General features: G+C 48.2%; 6 protein-coding genes and 3 non-coding genes across 9 annotated transcripts; 5 read left to right on the top strand and 4 right to left on the bottom strand.

The window, feature by feature from the left end:
• Nucleotides 1-61: 61 nt before the first annotated feature.
• On the bottom strand, nt 62-988 carry DL89DRAFT_39642 (uncharacterized protein). Its single transcript, XM_040891619.1, has one exon. The coding sequence runs from the start codon at nt 875-877 to the stop codon at nt 278-280; it is 600 nt and encodes a 199-aa protein (XP_040741837.1). The 5' UTR covers nt 878-988; the 3' UTR covers nt 62-277.
• On the top strand, nt 988-1,443 carry DL89DRAFT_39616 (uncharacterized protein). The gene has a single exon (XM_040891618.1). The coding sequence runs from the start codon at nt 1,099-1,101 to the stop codon at nt 1,336-1,338; it is 240 nt and encodes a 79-aa protein (XP_040741836.1). The 5' UTR covers nt 988-1,098; the 3' UTR covers nt 1,339-1,443.
• Nucleotides 1,280-2,661, bottom strand: DL89DRAFT_269144 (uncharacterized protein). The gene is made up of 2 exons (XM_040888179.1): nt 2,518-2,661; nt 1,280-2,201 (listed from the first exon to the last, which is right to left on the bottom strand). The coding sequence occupies exons 1-2, from the start codon at nt 2,601-2,603 to the stop codon at nt 1,499-1,501; spliced, it is 789 nt and encodes a 262-aa protein (XP_040741835.1). The 5' UTR covers nt 2,604-2,661; the 3' UTR covers nt 1,280-1,498.
• Nucleotides 2,662-2,686: 25 nt separating this feature from the next.
• Nucleotides 2,687-4,502, bottom strand: DL89DRAFT_269141 (tubulin gamma chain). The gene has a single exon (XM_040888178.1). It carries the CDS (start codon nt 4,167-4,169, stop codon nt 2,811-2,813), a length of 1,359 nt encoding a protein of 452 aa, XP_040741834.1. The 5' UTR covers nt 4,170-4,502; the 3' UTR covers nt 2,687-2,810.
• Nucleotides 4,461-7,789, top strand: DL89DRAFT_278826 (chaps-domain-containing protein; the record flags this gene model as incomplete). The annotated part of the gene is made up of 4 exons (XM_040889533.1): nt 4,461-4,548; nt 4,646-4,722; nt 4,835-5,909; nt 5,976-7,789. The coding sequence occupies 4 exons, from the start codon at nt 4,461-4,463 to the stop codon at nt 7,619-7,621; spliced, it is 2,886 nt and encodes a 961-aa protein (XP_040741833.1). The 3' UTR covers nt 7,622-7,789.
• Nucleotides 7,790-8,891: 1,102 nt separating this feature from the next.
• On the top strand, nt 8,892-8,964 carry DL89DRAFT_t111. The gene has a single exon. It is a non-coding gene; the product is annotated as a tRNA-Lys (tRNA).
• Nucleotides 8,965-11,961: 2,997 nt separating this feature from the next.
• DL89DRAFT_269140 (uncharacterized protein) lies at nt 11,962-12,398 on the bottom strand. The gene is made up of 2 exons (XM_040888177.1): nt 12,237-12,398; nt 11,962-12,143 (listed from the first exon to the last, which is right to left on the bottom strand). The coding sequence occupies exons 1-2, from the start codon at nt 12,299-12,301 to the stop codon at nt 12,050-12,052; spliced, it is 159 nt and encodes a 52-aa protein (XP_040741832.1). The 5' UTR covers nt 12,302-12,398; the 3' UTR covers nt 11,962-12,049.
• DL89DRAFT_t112 lies at nt 12,227-12,298 on the top strand. Its single transcript has one exon. It is a non-coding gene; the product is annotated as a tRNA-Asp (tRNA).
• A 1,888-nt stretch (nt 12,399-14,286) lies between the features above and the next one.
• Nucleotides 14,287-14,359, top strand: DL89DRAFT_t113. The gene has a single exon. It is a non-coding gene; the product is annotated as a tRNA-Ala (tRNA).
• Nucleotides 14,360-14,590: the final 231 nt, after the last annotated feature.

Genomic DNA, 14,590 nt, shown 5'->3' with positions numbered 1-14,590 from the left:
TTTAAGTTGAGTCTGTGTTGGTGTGATTGTTTCCTAGAGCTAATATCCACTCATCACACCCCAAGTGCCAAGCCCGCTTTCCGCATGTGCCAAGAATTGGGTGGGGATTGGTTTGTTACTTCACCAAAGTATCTCATTGTTGACACTGCTGTAAAACCACATATCCTTGGCTAGCAGGATAATTAGAATTTAAGCAGAGTTTGGAAGCACAGCCGCTGCGATCGGCGCGCCGCTTTCACCAGGAAAGTGTATGCAAGAATTCTGGAAACATAGGTGTTTAGTAGGCGGGGTTTGCAACATATGCAGGTGCTACGGCCTTGTATCCGGCGTTCTCGTGCTTGGGGGCTGTGTCGCAGTCAGCACCATTCTTGCTGTGATACTCGGGGACCACAGCCTTGTATCCCGTGTTCTCATGCTTGGGGGTGACGGTCTTGTACCCGGCATTCTCGTGCTCAGGAGCGACAGTCTTGTACCCGGTATTTTCGTGCTCAGGGGCGACGGACTTGTAACCAGCATTTCCGTAACCAGTAGGCCCCGTCTCGCTCTTGTAATATCCGTTGTTATTGTCATGCTCGGCCTCCCTGGTGCTCCAGTGCTGCTCGCAATGGACGTAAATGTCATCGGGGTTTACATTGTTGTTTCTGATCTGCCCGCAGATTTCCTTGTCGACCTTGATCGGCTTCTGCTCAGTTCCCTTTGACGAGCAGCCACTCTTGTTGATGTCGAGGTTGACAAGCCCAAGCAGACTGAGGTCGAGGCACAGGCCAAGGTCCAGATCCAGCAGACCACGGCGCGAGACAGAGCCCGTAGACACGGGTGCTGAGAAGCCAGGGATGGCAGCAGCACTGAGAAGAGCGACGCAGGTGAAGAGCCTCATGTTTTCGAAGATGGTAGTCAGAGTAGGCTTGAGTTGAGCTAGCTGTTGCGGAGGAAAGAGCGAGAGTAGTGCCGGCACGTTTGTTGAAGTAGCGTTGAGAGGGAAGATGTGCTGTTGAGTTGCTGTATCTTGAGCTAACTCGACGGAGCGCCCGGTGCATTTATACCTGCATCATCTCACACCATCGACAGGCTTGCCAAGTTATTTTTGGACAGCTTGCCATGCGTTCATATCCAGTTGTGCTAAGACAATTTGTCATTGCTCGTGGTGTCGAACATATTGTGGCGCTACTGCATCGACAGGCTCAATATACGCATTGTTCTGAGTGGGCAAGGTCCGGCGAGACCGTTTGTCTTAATCGTTACACATGTTTTCTTTGTCTTGCACTTTGCACATGCTTCTGCGTCTCATTATTGACAGTCAAATATACTAAAAGTACAGGACAAGTTGTTTCTACATAGCAAGCCCGGCATTTGGCAATGCGCCACCGGCACTCCCTCTTCTCACTCTCGCTCGCTATCTCTCTTCCTTTGCTATCCCTGAGAGTAAAATAATGGTAAAGTACAGACTGCAATGTACTGGACGCCACTAAAAACACAGACATGTGGAAGAGGGCGGCAATTATATCGAAGATGAGGCGGATGAGTGTGTGACGGGCACAATGAGCAGGACATGCACGCGGTTCTTTTTGTACAAGTTCCGCAGGAACTCATTCAACTTTTGCCGGTCGCCAATGTGCTCGGGGTGCGGAATTTTCGAGTCCAGGTTCCAGAACCCAGAGTCGTATGTCCTGGTCTCATAATCGTGCGACTCCCTCTCGGCAGCGGACCTTGCCGTTCTGGGCTGGCCAACATACACCTTGGGGACGTGTGGCACGGTCAAGGTCTCATCGAAATACTTGATGCCGAACCAGTGGCCACGGCGGAAGAACCAGTCGGGCTGGATATGGATAATCAGCCCAATGCAGTTACTCAGATCCGCTTCCTCGATGTCCCGGCGGTTGTCGTGCCACAGAAGGTCGTAGCCCTGCTCCTGCAGTGCCGAGATCATCACATTGACATCGTAGTCGCCGAACCCGAGGAAGTTCTTGTGCGAGTTGAACTTGAGCCACCCGCTCTGCTCCGGATGTATGTCGTGCAGATACCGCGCAATGCGCTCCAAGTCCGCCTGGGTGTACACTTCGTGCTGCAGGACATTGTTCAGGGAGTGCTTGGCGCAAAGCCAGAAGCACTGCTGCTCGTGGTAAATGGGTGATTCCCGGAGCTTCATCTGTTTCTGCTGCTTGTTTGTAAACGTGGTGGTATACCAGTCGGTAATATACTTCCTAGCGGGCGGAAAGAAAGATAGGAATTTGGAGAGAGCGGGACGCAGTAAGTAAGGGCTGAAATAAATGTGGAAAAGAGATGGCTAGTAACGGACAGCTTTGAGCGACCACTGCCACTACGGCCAAGGCTCGCCATGCTCTATAGGGGCATTACGGAGCGCTTTCCCCTGTCTCTGAGCAAGTACACGGGTGCGCTTGCACATGCCCTTGTAGCCAGTGTCGCCTTCCTATTCGAGCTGCCGAGGACAGGATTTTTAGATGGTAGAGCGCGGAGAATATCGCTCAGATATTCTCCGCGAAAAATGGCTGCACTTACCCTATCATGTCGAGCGATGTTTCCCGTGAGAGGTAGCGAATGAGGGCTATTAGCGCAAGTGCAATGACGATCCCCTTAACGACCATGCTACAGGAGAGGCTGAAGGCGAAAACTCGCAAGAGAAGTGAAAGAGGAGAATAAATGGAGATGAACATCATCGGCCTGGCCACTAGAATGTACGTCACGTATCCCGAGACAACGCCTCAGCAACTATATGGGGAGGAGTCACATGCATGGGTTTCCCAGGAGTTGTGTATATTCGCAATCAGCTGCATATCCTAATGAATCCAGAGCTAGCTGCTAGCCGCTGTTGGTGGCCGCAGATACGACTCGGACTCGCACTCCTCGTATTCCTTGATCAAGTCAACCACCGTATTGCGCGCATCGTCAAACTCCTCCAAACTGTCAGCAAACATTGCCTCGCGGCGGTAGCTGTCCAGGAACGCGTTGCGCTTGCGCAGGCGACTGTACTGGTTGACGATATTGGCAAACAGGCCGCGGGTGCTGGTGTGGTTGGCCATCATCAGGCCGCTTACGCGATGCTGCGTATGGATGTACGGAGACTTTTTGGTCAGGGCAACCTGTATGCTGGCTGGCCCCCACGGAATAAACTGGGCCATGCCACGCTCGCGGATGCGCAGCAGCGACTTGTGAACTTCCGTCGGTTCGACATCACCCTGAATGATGTTTAGGATAGACATGTAGCAGCTGCTCTTGGTCGGAGTGATCGAAACCATGCGGCTCTTGTTCTGCAGCAGACGCCGCATCACGTCCAAGACGGTCGTCTTGCGCACAGCCTTTGCCTTCTCGGCGTTGTCGCTGGTGAATGGTGTGTATGCTGTGGAAATAAAGTGGCATTTGGGGATGGGGATCAGCGGGGCGATGATGCTGGCTAGATCGTTATTCATGTAGCTAGGGTACCGTAGCGTCATCGTGCTCGCCCCAAGAACCGTCGATACCAGCCGGTTCGTATGTGAGATATCAGGATTCTGGATGTGTAGGCGGTCAGCGACGATACGTGTTAGCGCTGCGTTGTCCAGGACCATTACGCAATCGGCGTTGTTTGTCAGACGCTTTAGGGTCAGCAGGCTGTTGTAAGGCTGAACGATGACGTCCGATGAGTCCTCGTTGTTAGGGAAGACAGAGTATGTCTGTAGCAGCTTCTTTGGGTACCGGTCGCTGAGGCGCTCGAGCAGAAAGCTACCCAGACCACTGCCTGTACCACCAGCAATAGAGTGCAGCAGATTGAACCCCTCCAGTGAGTCGCTGTTGTCGGCCTCGCGGTCCAGCATCTCCAGGATATCCTCACAGATCCTCTCGCCCTGGCTGTAGCCGCTGGCCCAGTTGTTGCCAGCGCCGCTCCCGTCCTTGCTGACAAAGATGTTTTCCGGATTGTACAGGTTGCCATAGGGCGAGTTCATGATTGTATCGATGACTCGTGGCTCCAGATCGAGCAGAATAGAGCGCGGAATGTAGTGGTCGTCGTCCGCCTGGTAGAAAAACACGTCCTTCCGGTCAGTGCCATTTGTGGCAAAGTCCTCGAGAATCCCGTCAGAGTTTATTCCGTGCTCGAGACACAGCTGCTTCCAGAACTCGGAGCCAATTTGGTTGCCGCACTGCCCGGCCTGAATGGTAATGATTTCACGCGGCATTGAAATGGAGCAAGAGGAAAATAGTGGCTACAGCTAGTAGAATGAGAAAGGTGGAAGACGAGCTTTGTTTACGACACTGGCACAAAACGCGAAACGTGGGCCGATCAGTAATCAAGCGCGCTTGATTGATTTATCCCGGCGCCTGTGTCTTGGAGTCGCGAAGGAAGCATGCACAACGTCATAGGCACCGGTTTTGGACTCGCTGGTCCCCCTCCTGCTCATCTCAACAACATTCAACAGTTCCCCTTTTGTGCAGCATTATTTGGCAAATTTACACAAGCTTAGTGAAAGATGGCACACAACGACTGCTTGCAAGATGTCCCGGACATCTTCGAAAACGAGATTGGCGAGTCGTTGAATTCCCGCTCCGAGGGACTCGGTAAGCAGAAGCATAACGCATGAATTTGACAGTTGGCTGGCAAAGTGGCGACACCCCTATGCTAACGCTTGCCCCAAAGATGCCCTTCTACATATAGGCATGATTCGCGAGCTCGGTCCGCCCGACCTCTGCCACATCGTGAAGATCCACAGCTCCAACCGCAACGAGCCTGATGTAAGTACAGGTCAACAAACATAATGTGCTGAAACCCCCTTGCGGTGGTTGCTAATCCACATTCAGCTGCTTTCTTGGTCAATGTGCTCCTAACTCCTTCATCAACATGTAGATCGGGTCCTACCACCATGTCCTGGGTGTCGATACTTCATCCTCAGCCACACTAGCAGCGTATATCAACTCGCTGCAGTACTCATTGAACGACACCCCAGGCTGGTTTGGCTCGAATAACAGCTGGAAGATCACCTCTGGCACGTACTGCAGCTATAATGCGTTCTCGAATGTTGACCTGCGTGTGCAAGTGAAAATCCCTGGCGGTGTCGATGCCTACGTCGTAACTGCGCAGGGCGAGCGCAAGGAGGCCACCGAGCAAATGTGGAAAGAATGCTACATCAGCGCCATGCTGCGTGCGATCCTCTATGCTGACCCGATGGCCTACAATGTAACAGGTCTCAGGCGAGTGACGCCCGTCTCCAACTCTCGCGAGGAGACGCGGTTCATGGAGGCTATCGTCGAACAATTCTGGAATGGCTGGGCGCTAGGGTCCAACGCTGAGACCCAGGTTGCGTCGAATGCCCGCAACTTTTTGGTGGATGGTCTCATGCGCTACTTTGCCGATGCCGGCCGGTTCGATGACTGCGCCGCCGAAATCCTGGCACCACTGGCCTACTCCCCCCTCGGCGGACAGCGCGGCTCGATCGACTCGCCAGCGGCAGAGTTCAAGGGCGTTGACCCTGAAGTCGCGTCGCTGCTGGCAGACGCTTACGTCGAGTGCGACGAGGAGGTCCAGGCAGTGCGGGTCATGCACCAGGCGTTGAAGGTGCGACCCTCGTGCTATCCACTGCTCTATACCCAGTCAGAGTTTCTGCGTCGTAAGAAGAACACTGGCGCTGCACTGACAATCGCGCGTATGGCTGTGAAGTATGCACCGAGCGAGTTCCAGGCGTGGGCCAAGCTCACTGATATCTACATTGACTGCGAGGACTTCCAGCGTGCCCTCCTCACTCTTAACACCTGCCCCATGTACACCTTTGTTGACCGCGACTACCCACGCGTGCCCACTCCCCGCCGCATTAACTTCCCAGTCAAGTCCGATATCCTCGCAGAGTACAACCTGGGTGAACACATTTCGAACGATACCCACGCCCATGGCCCCGTTCCCACCAACAGCCGCTCTAGCATGGAGAGTGAGTCGCCTGGCCTAATTGAGGAGATGGCCATCAACGAGAACAGCATTCTGCTCAAACTCTCAGCACCTACGCTCAAGGGCACTTTCGCACGTGCGTACGATTACCTGACTCGTATGGTCAGCATTGTTGGATGGGATGAGCTGCTTCAGCTCCGGAGCCAAGCCTTTGTCATGGAAGATGAATACCGCAACTCTGCCCACCCAAACCAGGCGGTCGATGACGAGGACGATGATGAAGATGACCTCCCTCTTGCTGCCCTGCGCCAGAAGTCTAAGGAATCTGCCGATGCTCCCCCTGTCGCTGCGCCCCCTGTGGATACTCCATCAGCACACAAGCCTGAATCCCCTGCTGAGACTGAACCCGTGACGGAGCCTGCTGATACGGTTAAGAATGAGCCTACTGAGGGCGACAGGGCCGAGCCTGTTGAGGACACCAAGACTGAACCTGTTGGGGACGATAAGGCTGAGCCTGCTGAGAACGGCAAGGCTGATGCGGACGACAACTTGGGTATTTCTCCACAGTCAGAAATGGAACCTGAGGTCACGGTCGAACCAGGAGAGGAGCCTGCTATCAAGAATGACAAGCCCAAGAATGAGCATGAGGCGGTCAATGACGAAACGGAGGGTGGAAATGCAGGCGTGGAAACTACTACCGAGCCTGGAGGCAGCTCCAAGAGCAAGAAGAACAAGAAGAGAAAGAACAAGAAGAAGTCGAAGGAGAACCTCAAGGAGGCTGCTCAGCTGGAGCCTGCATCCACCGAGGAGCTGACAGAACCCCCTGTAGCTGAAACCGACGCCAATGCTGACGCTAGCGCCACCGCTGATGGTGAGAACGACACGCCAAGCAAGGATAAGACTGCTGCGATTGAGGACGGGCTCGAGGAGATCAAGCTTTCAGACGCCGAGGAAGAGCAACCCAAGAGCGAGGACACTAAGCTCACGGAGCCTGAGAGCCCTCCTGAGGAAGTTGCTGATGTTGTGTCAGCTCCTCAAGCGGCCGTGCTCCCTGCCGATGACCAGAGCGGTGCAAATGAGGGCACGGATAAGCAACCAAAGGAGGACGCCGGTGTCCGTCAGGATGGCGACGAGAGTGACGAAGATTCTGGCCATGGCCTCATTCGCAAGCGGCTGTGCGAGCGCTGGCTTGACAACCTGATCATGATCCTGTTCGATGATCTGCGCGCCTACACCGCCTGGAGATCTGAAATGCACAACCTGCGTGCAACTGGCCAGCAGATCACATTCCGTCACACGCAGGCTGAATGGGAGGCCCTCGGAGATCTTGCGCTGCGCCTTCGCCACCCGTCAGAGGCCAAGGAGGCCTTCGAGTATGCGCTCAACATCCGATTCTCAGCAAAGGCGTGGCAGCACCTGCTGGAGCTGTACTCAGGGGCATTCAGCGATATGCAGGACGAGGAGCGGCTTCGCAACGAGGACCTGGAGGACCCCATCCCGATTTCTAGCAGTGACTCACTAATGGCTGCATTAGATGCGGTAGTGTGGTTAACTGTTTACCACGACAGATGGTACAACAGTATGGCCTACCCGAACCCGGTTTGTGAGCAGGTCATCAGACTTGTAAGGACGCATGGCCTTAGCAAGGTCCAGAACGCTGTTGTCAGCTTGAACCTGAAGCCTGCTGTCCACAAACTGGTTGCCAGGTATTTCGCCATTGCTGAGAAGTTTGAGGTTGAAGGTTCCTCATGGTAATCTAAAACAGTTCGTTTCCATTTAAAATATTTAACATTTCATTGCCCAGGACTACCTATGCACATACGGGTTTCGCATCGACTGTGAAGTTGCAGACAAGACGTCATTCTTGAACAAGGTGACGCGGACATCGTTTCTGTACTCGTGGACGACGGTTTTGGATGTGGTGGGTGTTTCGCCGGACAAGTTTGATGCAGCAGCATTCCAGAACGCGTACACTGACAACCAGCGCAACATGTCTGGGATTGTGCCACCGCCGCACCACCATGCTACGGCGGAGCCAGAGATCCGCAAGGGCGGATGGGAGCAGGACACCGAGTATATTGAGTGGAATCGGCTCAACCCGACCTGGATCCAACTTGCTCGTCGCAAGTATAGCAGCAATGCCGATGATGCCGAATGGAAATGAAGGCAATATGATGTATTTAGTATTGAACTATCAATGATATGGTATGTGCATGAGTAAACGGCCGGTGTGTGTACTGTAATTATGCTTGCATTGGAGGAAAAGGGCATATAGCAGATGTTTTAATGTGGTGCAGGGCTTATAGTGCAAGGTGTGACGGGAATATGGAAGTAGTATGTGTACCTGTGGCGATATTAGAGTACCACGATAGGTATATTTGAAGAGCTGTGCTAATGCATTGCGACTGTTGACATTCGGGATCCGAAGTCCCCCTGCGCCACCATGGGCAAGGCCGAAATGCATACATACAAAGGCGTAGGCAGGCGATCAGCTCTGCTTCTTCCCCTCAGTCATATTTTTGAGAAGTTAATTTTCCATACACCCGATAACCACCTATCCCCTAGGCTAGCAATGGCCAATCAGTAGGCTGTAGGTTGGCGAAACTGACAGGATTTTACAGAGGTGACAAGAGAGAAGCCACATAGTACATTAAATACAGAAAAACAAATGTGAAAAGGTGCGCTAAATTTAATAGTAGGCGCACAGCTCTGGTCAGTGCATGTATGGTAACCATGAAATTAGCTGATGATGCTTGAATAAGGGATAGGCAACCTGGTAAAAGAAAAAAAAGAAAAAGAAAAAGAAAAAGAAAACCAGGGCTGGTCGAATATCGTTAATATACACTGAGAGACTGTTGATAGCAGGGTGAGGTTGAGGAAGCAAGAGAGGCGCTGAAGGTATGTTTGAAGCAAGTAAACATGACAACGATGCCGTGGCAGAAGATCCTGATATTCAATTATTATTCTAAAGTTCTTGGTCTCAGAGGTGAATTGGCTTGGATTATGAGTCAAATCCGTTAATCCAGCCCGGCTAGCTCAATCGGCAGAGCGTGAGACTCTTAATCTCAAGGTTGGGGGTTCGACCCCCCCGTCGGGCTGTTCTTTTTTGATTTTTTGTAAAAAATCATGTTTGCGAGAGTTACTGTATGCGATCCTCACTGAATATTCATAACATCTTACCTCGCTAGATCGGAGAGCCATAGCATGCTTCATTCTCTTATCTGTAATGTCCATTAGTTTCTATAGACAGATGTAACAGTGGCCGTGAATCGTTGCCCTTGTTTGCTTTACTTTTTCTCTAACAAAGCAATGCACTACTGATCCGTTTGCCACCTTTTGCAACGCCTATTCGGTAGACTTGTGCAGAAGGGCTATCTCAGGAATCCCCTACGTTATTACGGTACATGATAGGCACTGCGCGAATGTGTGCCTCTGTATTTCCCTCTTTATCCCCGTGATAAAAAAACATAAAAGCACTGTAAGGAAAGCGAAAGAGAAAACGACTTTTTAAAATAAAATAAAAAATCAGTGGCTTCTACACCACATTTGCTGAAGGGTAGCTTGGATGCAGATGCAGTGGCGTTGTGCGGTCTGGGCCATGGCCTACACTTTCCTGTGTTCCCATCATCACACAGCGGTGTCCTTTGTGGGCAAATCAGTGTGATTATCCTTGACCACTGTCCCTTTCTGCACCAAAGGCTGTCTCTGCAGGCCATGTGGTGATGGCATGGCCTAGAGAAGAAACCCCTCATTTGTAATTCCATTATTAGCTTGCGGAGTATTATTAGTACATAGCGCATGTTCCCCCCCCCCCCCGGATATTGCGCTATGGTCAGATGCCTCAAGTGATGCTCATTGCGTAGCTACATGCTCTAGGCATCTAGATATGATTGGCTTTTTTTTTTGCCTCATTCAGTACCAGATACACTCTTCTTAATTCATAGCTACACCATCTCACAGTTTTACCCAGCCTCATTAATTTTCCACCAGAACAATTGATAGCATTAGTGGATGCAGCTATCCTTACAAATTATTAATAAGGCAGCATCTTTGCCTACTTAACACACTTGCAGAAATGCACAGATCGATCTGAACAATGCCATTTCCAGTTACAATCCCTGGCATATACCATTTCTGCAATAATATTCCCACAACTTCTGCCAGAAGGTTATAAGTGATATGAGTGTAGAGTGGGCTGAAACACCCAAAGATGTATATATTGAGAAAGTGTGAAGGAGTGCAGAAAGGCACTAAGCAAGTAGAAAAATATAGAAGAAAGACAAGAAGGATCTGGTTCAGTATTGGGCTAGGTAGCAAAATATAAAGAGAAAATAGAACAATGAAATAAGGAAAATCTAATTCTGATAACTTCTATACTATGCACTCACACTAAAGCATTATTCTCAGGACTTTAAGCTCAAGATCCATAGTGCCTAGTTTATGTTTGGCTCAAGAGGGTGATAGCTAGCCGAACAACCTGACAATTCACACATTTATAGGCTATACTATTACTTTGATATCCTCTGTTTTATTTCTATTTTCTACACTAGTAGTGCCAAGTGTCAACACTGCACTTATGACTAGTTTAGTACCTATCTATATAATTCCACTGATTTGTAGGGGCACACATCTCATGTCTGAGTGATCCTGGGCAGTAATAAATTGCACCATATATAAACCTATGCAGATTATTCATAAAAATGCAACTGAAATGGTATAAATGGCAATATGATAAGTATAGGACTTGCAGACACCTATGCAGTGAATATAAGATAAAATACCTAGATAGATATATTTACTTAGCCAAACCATCCTATTGATAATGTAGTAGGCTTTATTGTCATAGCTAAAAATTAGGTAGATACATATTCTGTGATGGGCAGCAGTAACTTATAGTGATTTATGGTATGCCATTTCCTAGTTGATTCTGTAGTTTGGAGCTGTTCATTTTGTCTCAGAGAGTAAATGTATTCCAGACAGCTACAGGAGGCTGTCTATCTAAGTATATCATACCTAAGCACCTTTCTATAATATATATTAAATATATGAAATATGCTATATGAAAGAAGGAAGGGGAAATCACCAGGTGAAAAGGGTAGGTACTAGTCTAAGTAGTAGTGCCAGTTGCCTGAAATAGTATAGATGGCCATTATGGCCTAAGGGCCTTGATCTATAGGTTCCTGAAATCATATGGATTTGGAACCATAGTGTCTGTGGTAGTGCAGGGGTCTCTGGACCTCAAATTTTAGCAGCTGTAGACAAGGATGAAATGTATATATAGATGCTCAGAAAGATTGTTGGTATTCCTTCTTCCCTTTTGTCACATTCTTCCAAAGCTATTTTCCATATGTATTCAATGGCTATTCATCCTCTAGGTTAATAACAATAATAGCCCTTAAGCCACTGTCCTATACAACCATTCATTGCAATTCATTTGTATTCAAGTTAACTCGAATACTGCTAATCAAGCAGGTGGTTTGGCACAGTTGCTCCAAATCATTAACAAAAATCACTGATGCAGGTTGGGGCTACATTGCATTTGTCAGCCAACTTATAACTACTGCTCTTACATTAAAAAAAATGGTATGGATATAATGGAATGTGCATCTGCTATAGGAGATCAGTCAGAAATGGTTAGCTATTTAATAATTATTAATATTTTTATTGTTTTCTTGTTCAGATGCCAAATATGGTGCTTCTACGAAACCCCCTTTGGCATCCTGAAAAATTTCAGTTGATTTCTCGGGACGCAGCCTCTATCTCAGTAGAAGCATATTAATTGTGTATCAACTGAAATTTTTCAGGATGCCGAAGGGGGTTTCGTAGAAGCACCATATTTGGCATCTTTGTTTATTTATTAATCTAGTTGCTTGAATCTTTTTGGCCAGTGGTAAACATTCTGTATTTTAAAATATTTATCTACTGCTAGTAATTGATTTATTATTTGTTAATTGGTTATTCTGATAATAGATATTTAGTTTCTTTAAACTTTTATATTTATGAATGGCCTCCATAAGTCATGCATGCAAACCAATATTCTGTAGTATCCTTAGGAGTTACAATATCTTTGGAGTACTATCTCAATTCATCTACTTGTTTCAGGTCAAAGCTATCGATGCGATTCATTACTCGAGATATCTATATAGTCTATTATTTAGCTGCGTACAGAACACGTTGGCCATGTCACAAAGCACTATAGTTGATCCCAAAGTTTGTTTTATCATTGGCGTGGATTAGTGCCAGGATGCCGTTGCATAAAGCCAGTGTCCTACAAATAGTAAGCAGCCGCTAAACAAAGTACACATGATCCGTATGCTTATGGATGATTTATTTATCAAGAAATTCAACAAAATGAGTGGATCCCCGATAGTATAGTGGCGAGTACACCAGTCTGTCACATTGGAGACCCGGGTTCAATTCCCGGTCGGAGAGCATTCTTTTGCCTGCCAAGCGGCGGCAGCACTGGCTTTTTTCTTTTCTTTTTTTTGCAGCACCAATCACGCCAGAATGGGGCTGGCGCCCGCTGTGCTGGGGGCCTGTCTGAACCAAGCCGCCAGCGTTGTTCCTCAGTAGCAGGTATTTCGTTTTTATTATAGTTACAAAGAAACGCTCGGTTGTAGAATTACACCTGTGCAGCGTCGTATACCTTGGCTGTTTAAGGCGTGATATCAGTGCTTTAGTGGAATAGCCCTATCTTGAGTGTGGGCTTGAGGAAGCGAAGTGGATCATGCTTCGTCTGCTCTTTTGGAGATTCAGGGGAGGCTGATCTGGTATGTGTCTGCTTCATATACAGGAAACTGAAAAGATGCCCGGAACTGCAATAATCTTCGTCATCGCTTAGGTCAAGCCACGACCTAGCAAAATTAATTGATTCAGGCTGGTTGGTGATGCTGCTAGCCATTTTAGTGACGCGGAATAGTAGCAGTGAAAGATTCTATTATTTTAAAGGGGAAAGAAAAGATAAAATCTGAGAAAGTGGATATGAAAGGCTCGCAAGGAAAGGTAGGTATAGTCTTATATGTTACTTGAAGTCTGAGACAAAATGTATGTGCGAAGGCAGGGCCGAGAAGGACTGTCGGAGCATGTTATCAGTCATAAACAAATAGAATGAGTCAACCCAGTTTTCAAGCAAATTGGGGGTTAGTGATGTAGGAATGGCCGGCATACAGCTTCCTAATGAGCCAGTAAAAGTAGACACAAGTTTTATGATCTATCTTCCGCTCTTGCTTGTTTTAAAAAAATCAGCAGATTTCTTTTGCCAGCACGGGCTTGGACAATATTGGCCACCGATTGGAAACAAAAGTATTCTGAAGATTGCCTTCTGGACTGGTCTGATGCATTTGAAAGGTTTTCGGTTCAGGATGGCATTAGTGTATATGCCGCCGTTGCTAACGTCACACGCGTGAGTGTTCGTAGAGTATGAAATCGGAGCATCGAATAAGCGTTGACCGAGTGATGCAACCATCAGCGCACAGCAGATTCCCGTGTAGTCTACGCCAAATTGAACCACAAGACCCCTAGGTACCCCACCCTCTTCACAATTAGGATTATACGTAACTAAATTTAGCAAAATACTATTATGCTTCCTATGCTAGTACGTAGTATAAAAGGGCTGTAACCACCATTTAGTTATTGATGTTGATATTCATGGCCCGGAGTCCCTTTGCACCACTATGGGCAAGGTCGAAACGCACATGTACAAAGGCTCAGGCAGACGATAAGTTTTCCTTCCTCCCCTCAGTCAGATTTTTGAAAAGGTGTTTTCCATCTACACCCGATAACCAGTTATATCTTAGGTGAAAAAATATAGAATACATGGTTAATCTATGCTGGTATTTGTCTGGATTGTCTCCTTCCTTAATCAACTCTATCTGCAACATGAAATATGTGCCAAAGTACTTTGACTCTGTAGTTGGAAACCACCCTTTGATGGCAGATACCATTGAATAACCCCACTGTACACTGGCGCTCGATCTTATGTGAGAATTGGACTGTGTTGTTTCACCTGTACGAGCCACATTTGCACTTGGTATGTTACTTGGGACATGCATCCGGCTCTTGATTCACTAGACTCTAAATGAAACAAACACCTATCCTCTATTAGTTGCTTGCTTTCTCAAATTGTTCAAGCCAACACCGACATCGTAGGGCAGTGGTTATCCTGTGCAATCAGTCAACACGAACAGGTGGAAATAAAAAAAAAAATGACAGATACGAAATCTCAAGTGAGAAGCTGGTAATACTGATACAAGTGATAGCTTGGGTGAATGGGTGCATCAGTAGTCCGCAGTAGAGTGTGAGCCCCGCTTTCACCGCTTCATCATGAGCAATCCACTTGATACGGTATTCTATGTATGGTTGTTTTTCTGCGATATCAGAAATTGGAAGTCAAATCGGATTAGCTTCGATTCCGAAATTCAGGGGGTCTAGCTCAAATGGGAGAGCGCGCGCTTAGCATGCGCGAGGCACTGGGATCGATACCCAGGTCCTCCACTCTTTTTGTTGACATCGGCTTGAGTCGGTGGTTTACTATTTTGCTGTTGGTTCCGAAACAGGCGGGATGTGACACGCAGTGGTTATTTTTACAACTAGCTAGTACGGTGTGCATCAGCGTACATGCAGTGTCAGAGTGGGAGACTATGTCCTCCAGGCGTTTCATCGTACTCATTGTTTTCTGCAGAGTATTTGGCTTTTACTTTGGCCTCTTTGCACTGAATAGCATGC

This window comes from Linderina pennispora (assembly GCF_002104995.1).
Source record: "Linderina pennispora strain ATCC 12442 chromosome Unknown DL89scaffold_11, whole genome shotgun sequence".
NCBI lineage: Eukaryota > Fungi > Kickxellomycota > Kickxellomycetes > Kickxellales > Kickxellaceae > Linderina > Linderina pennispora.
Note: the sequence above shows the minus strand (reverse complement) of the source record. Positions and strands in the feature narration are given on the sequence as shown.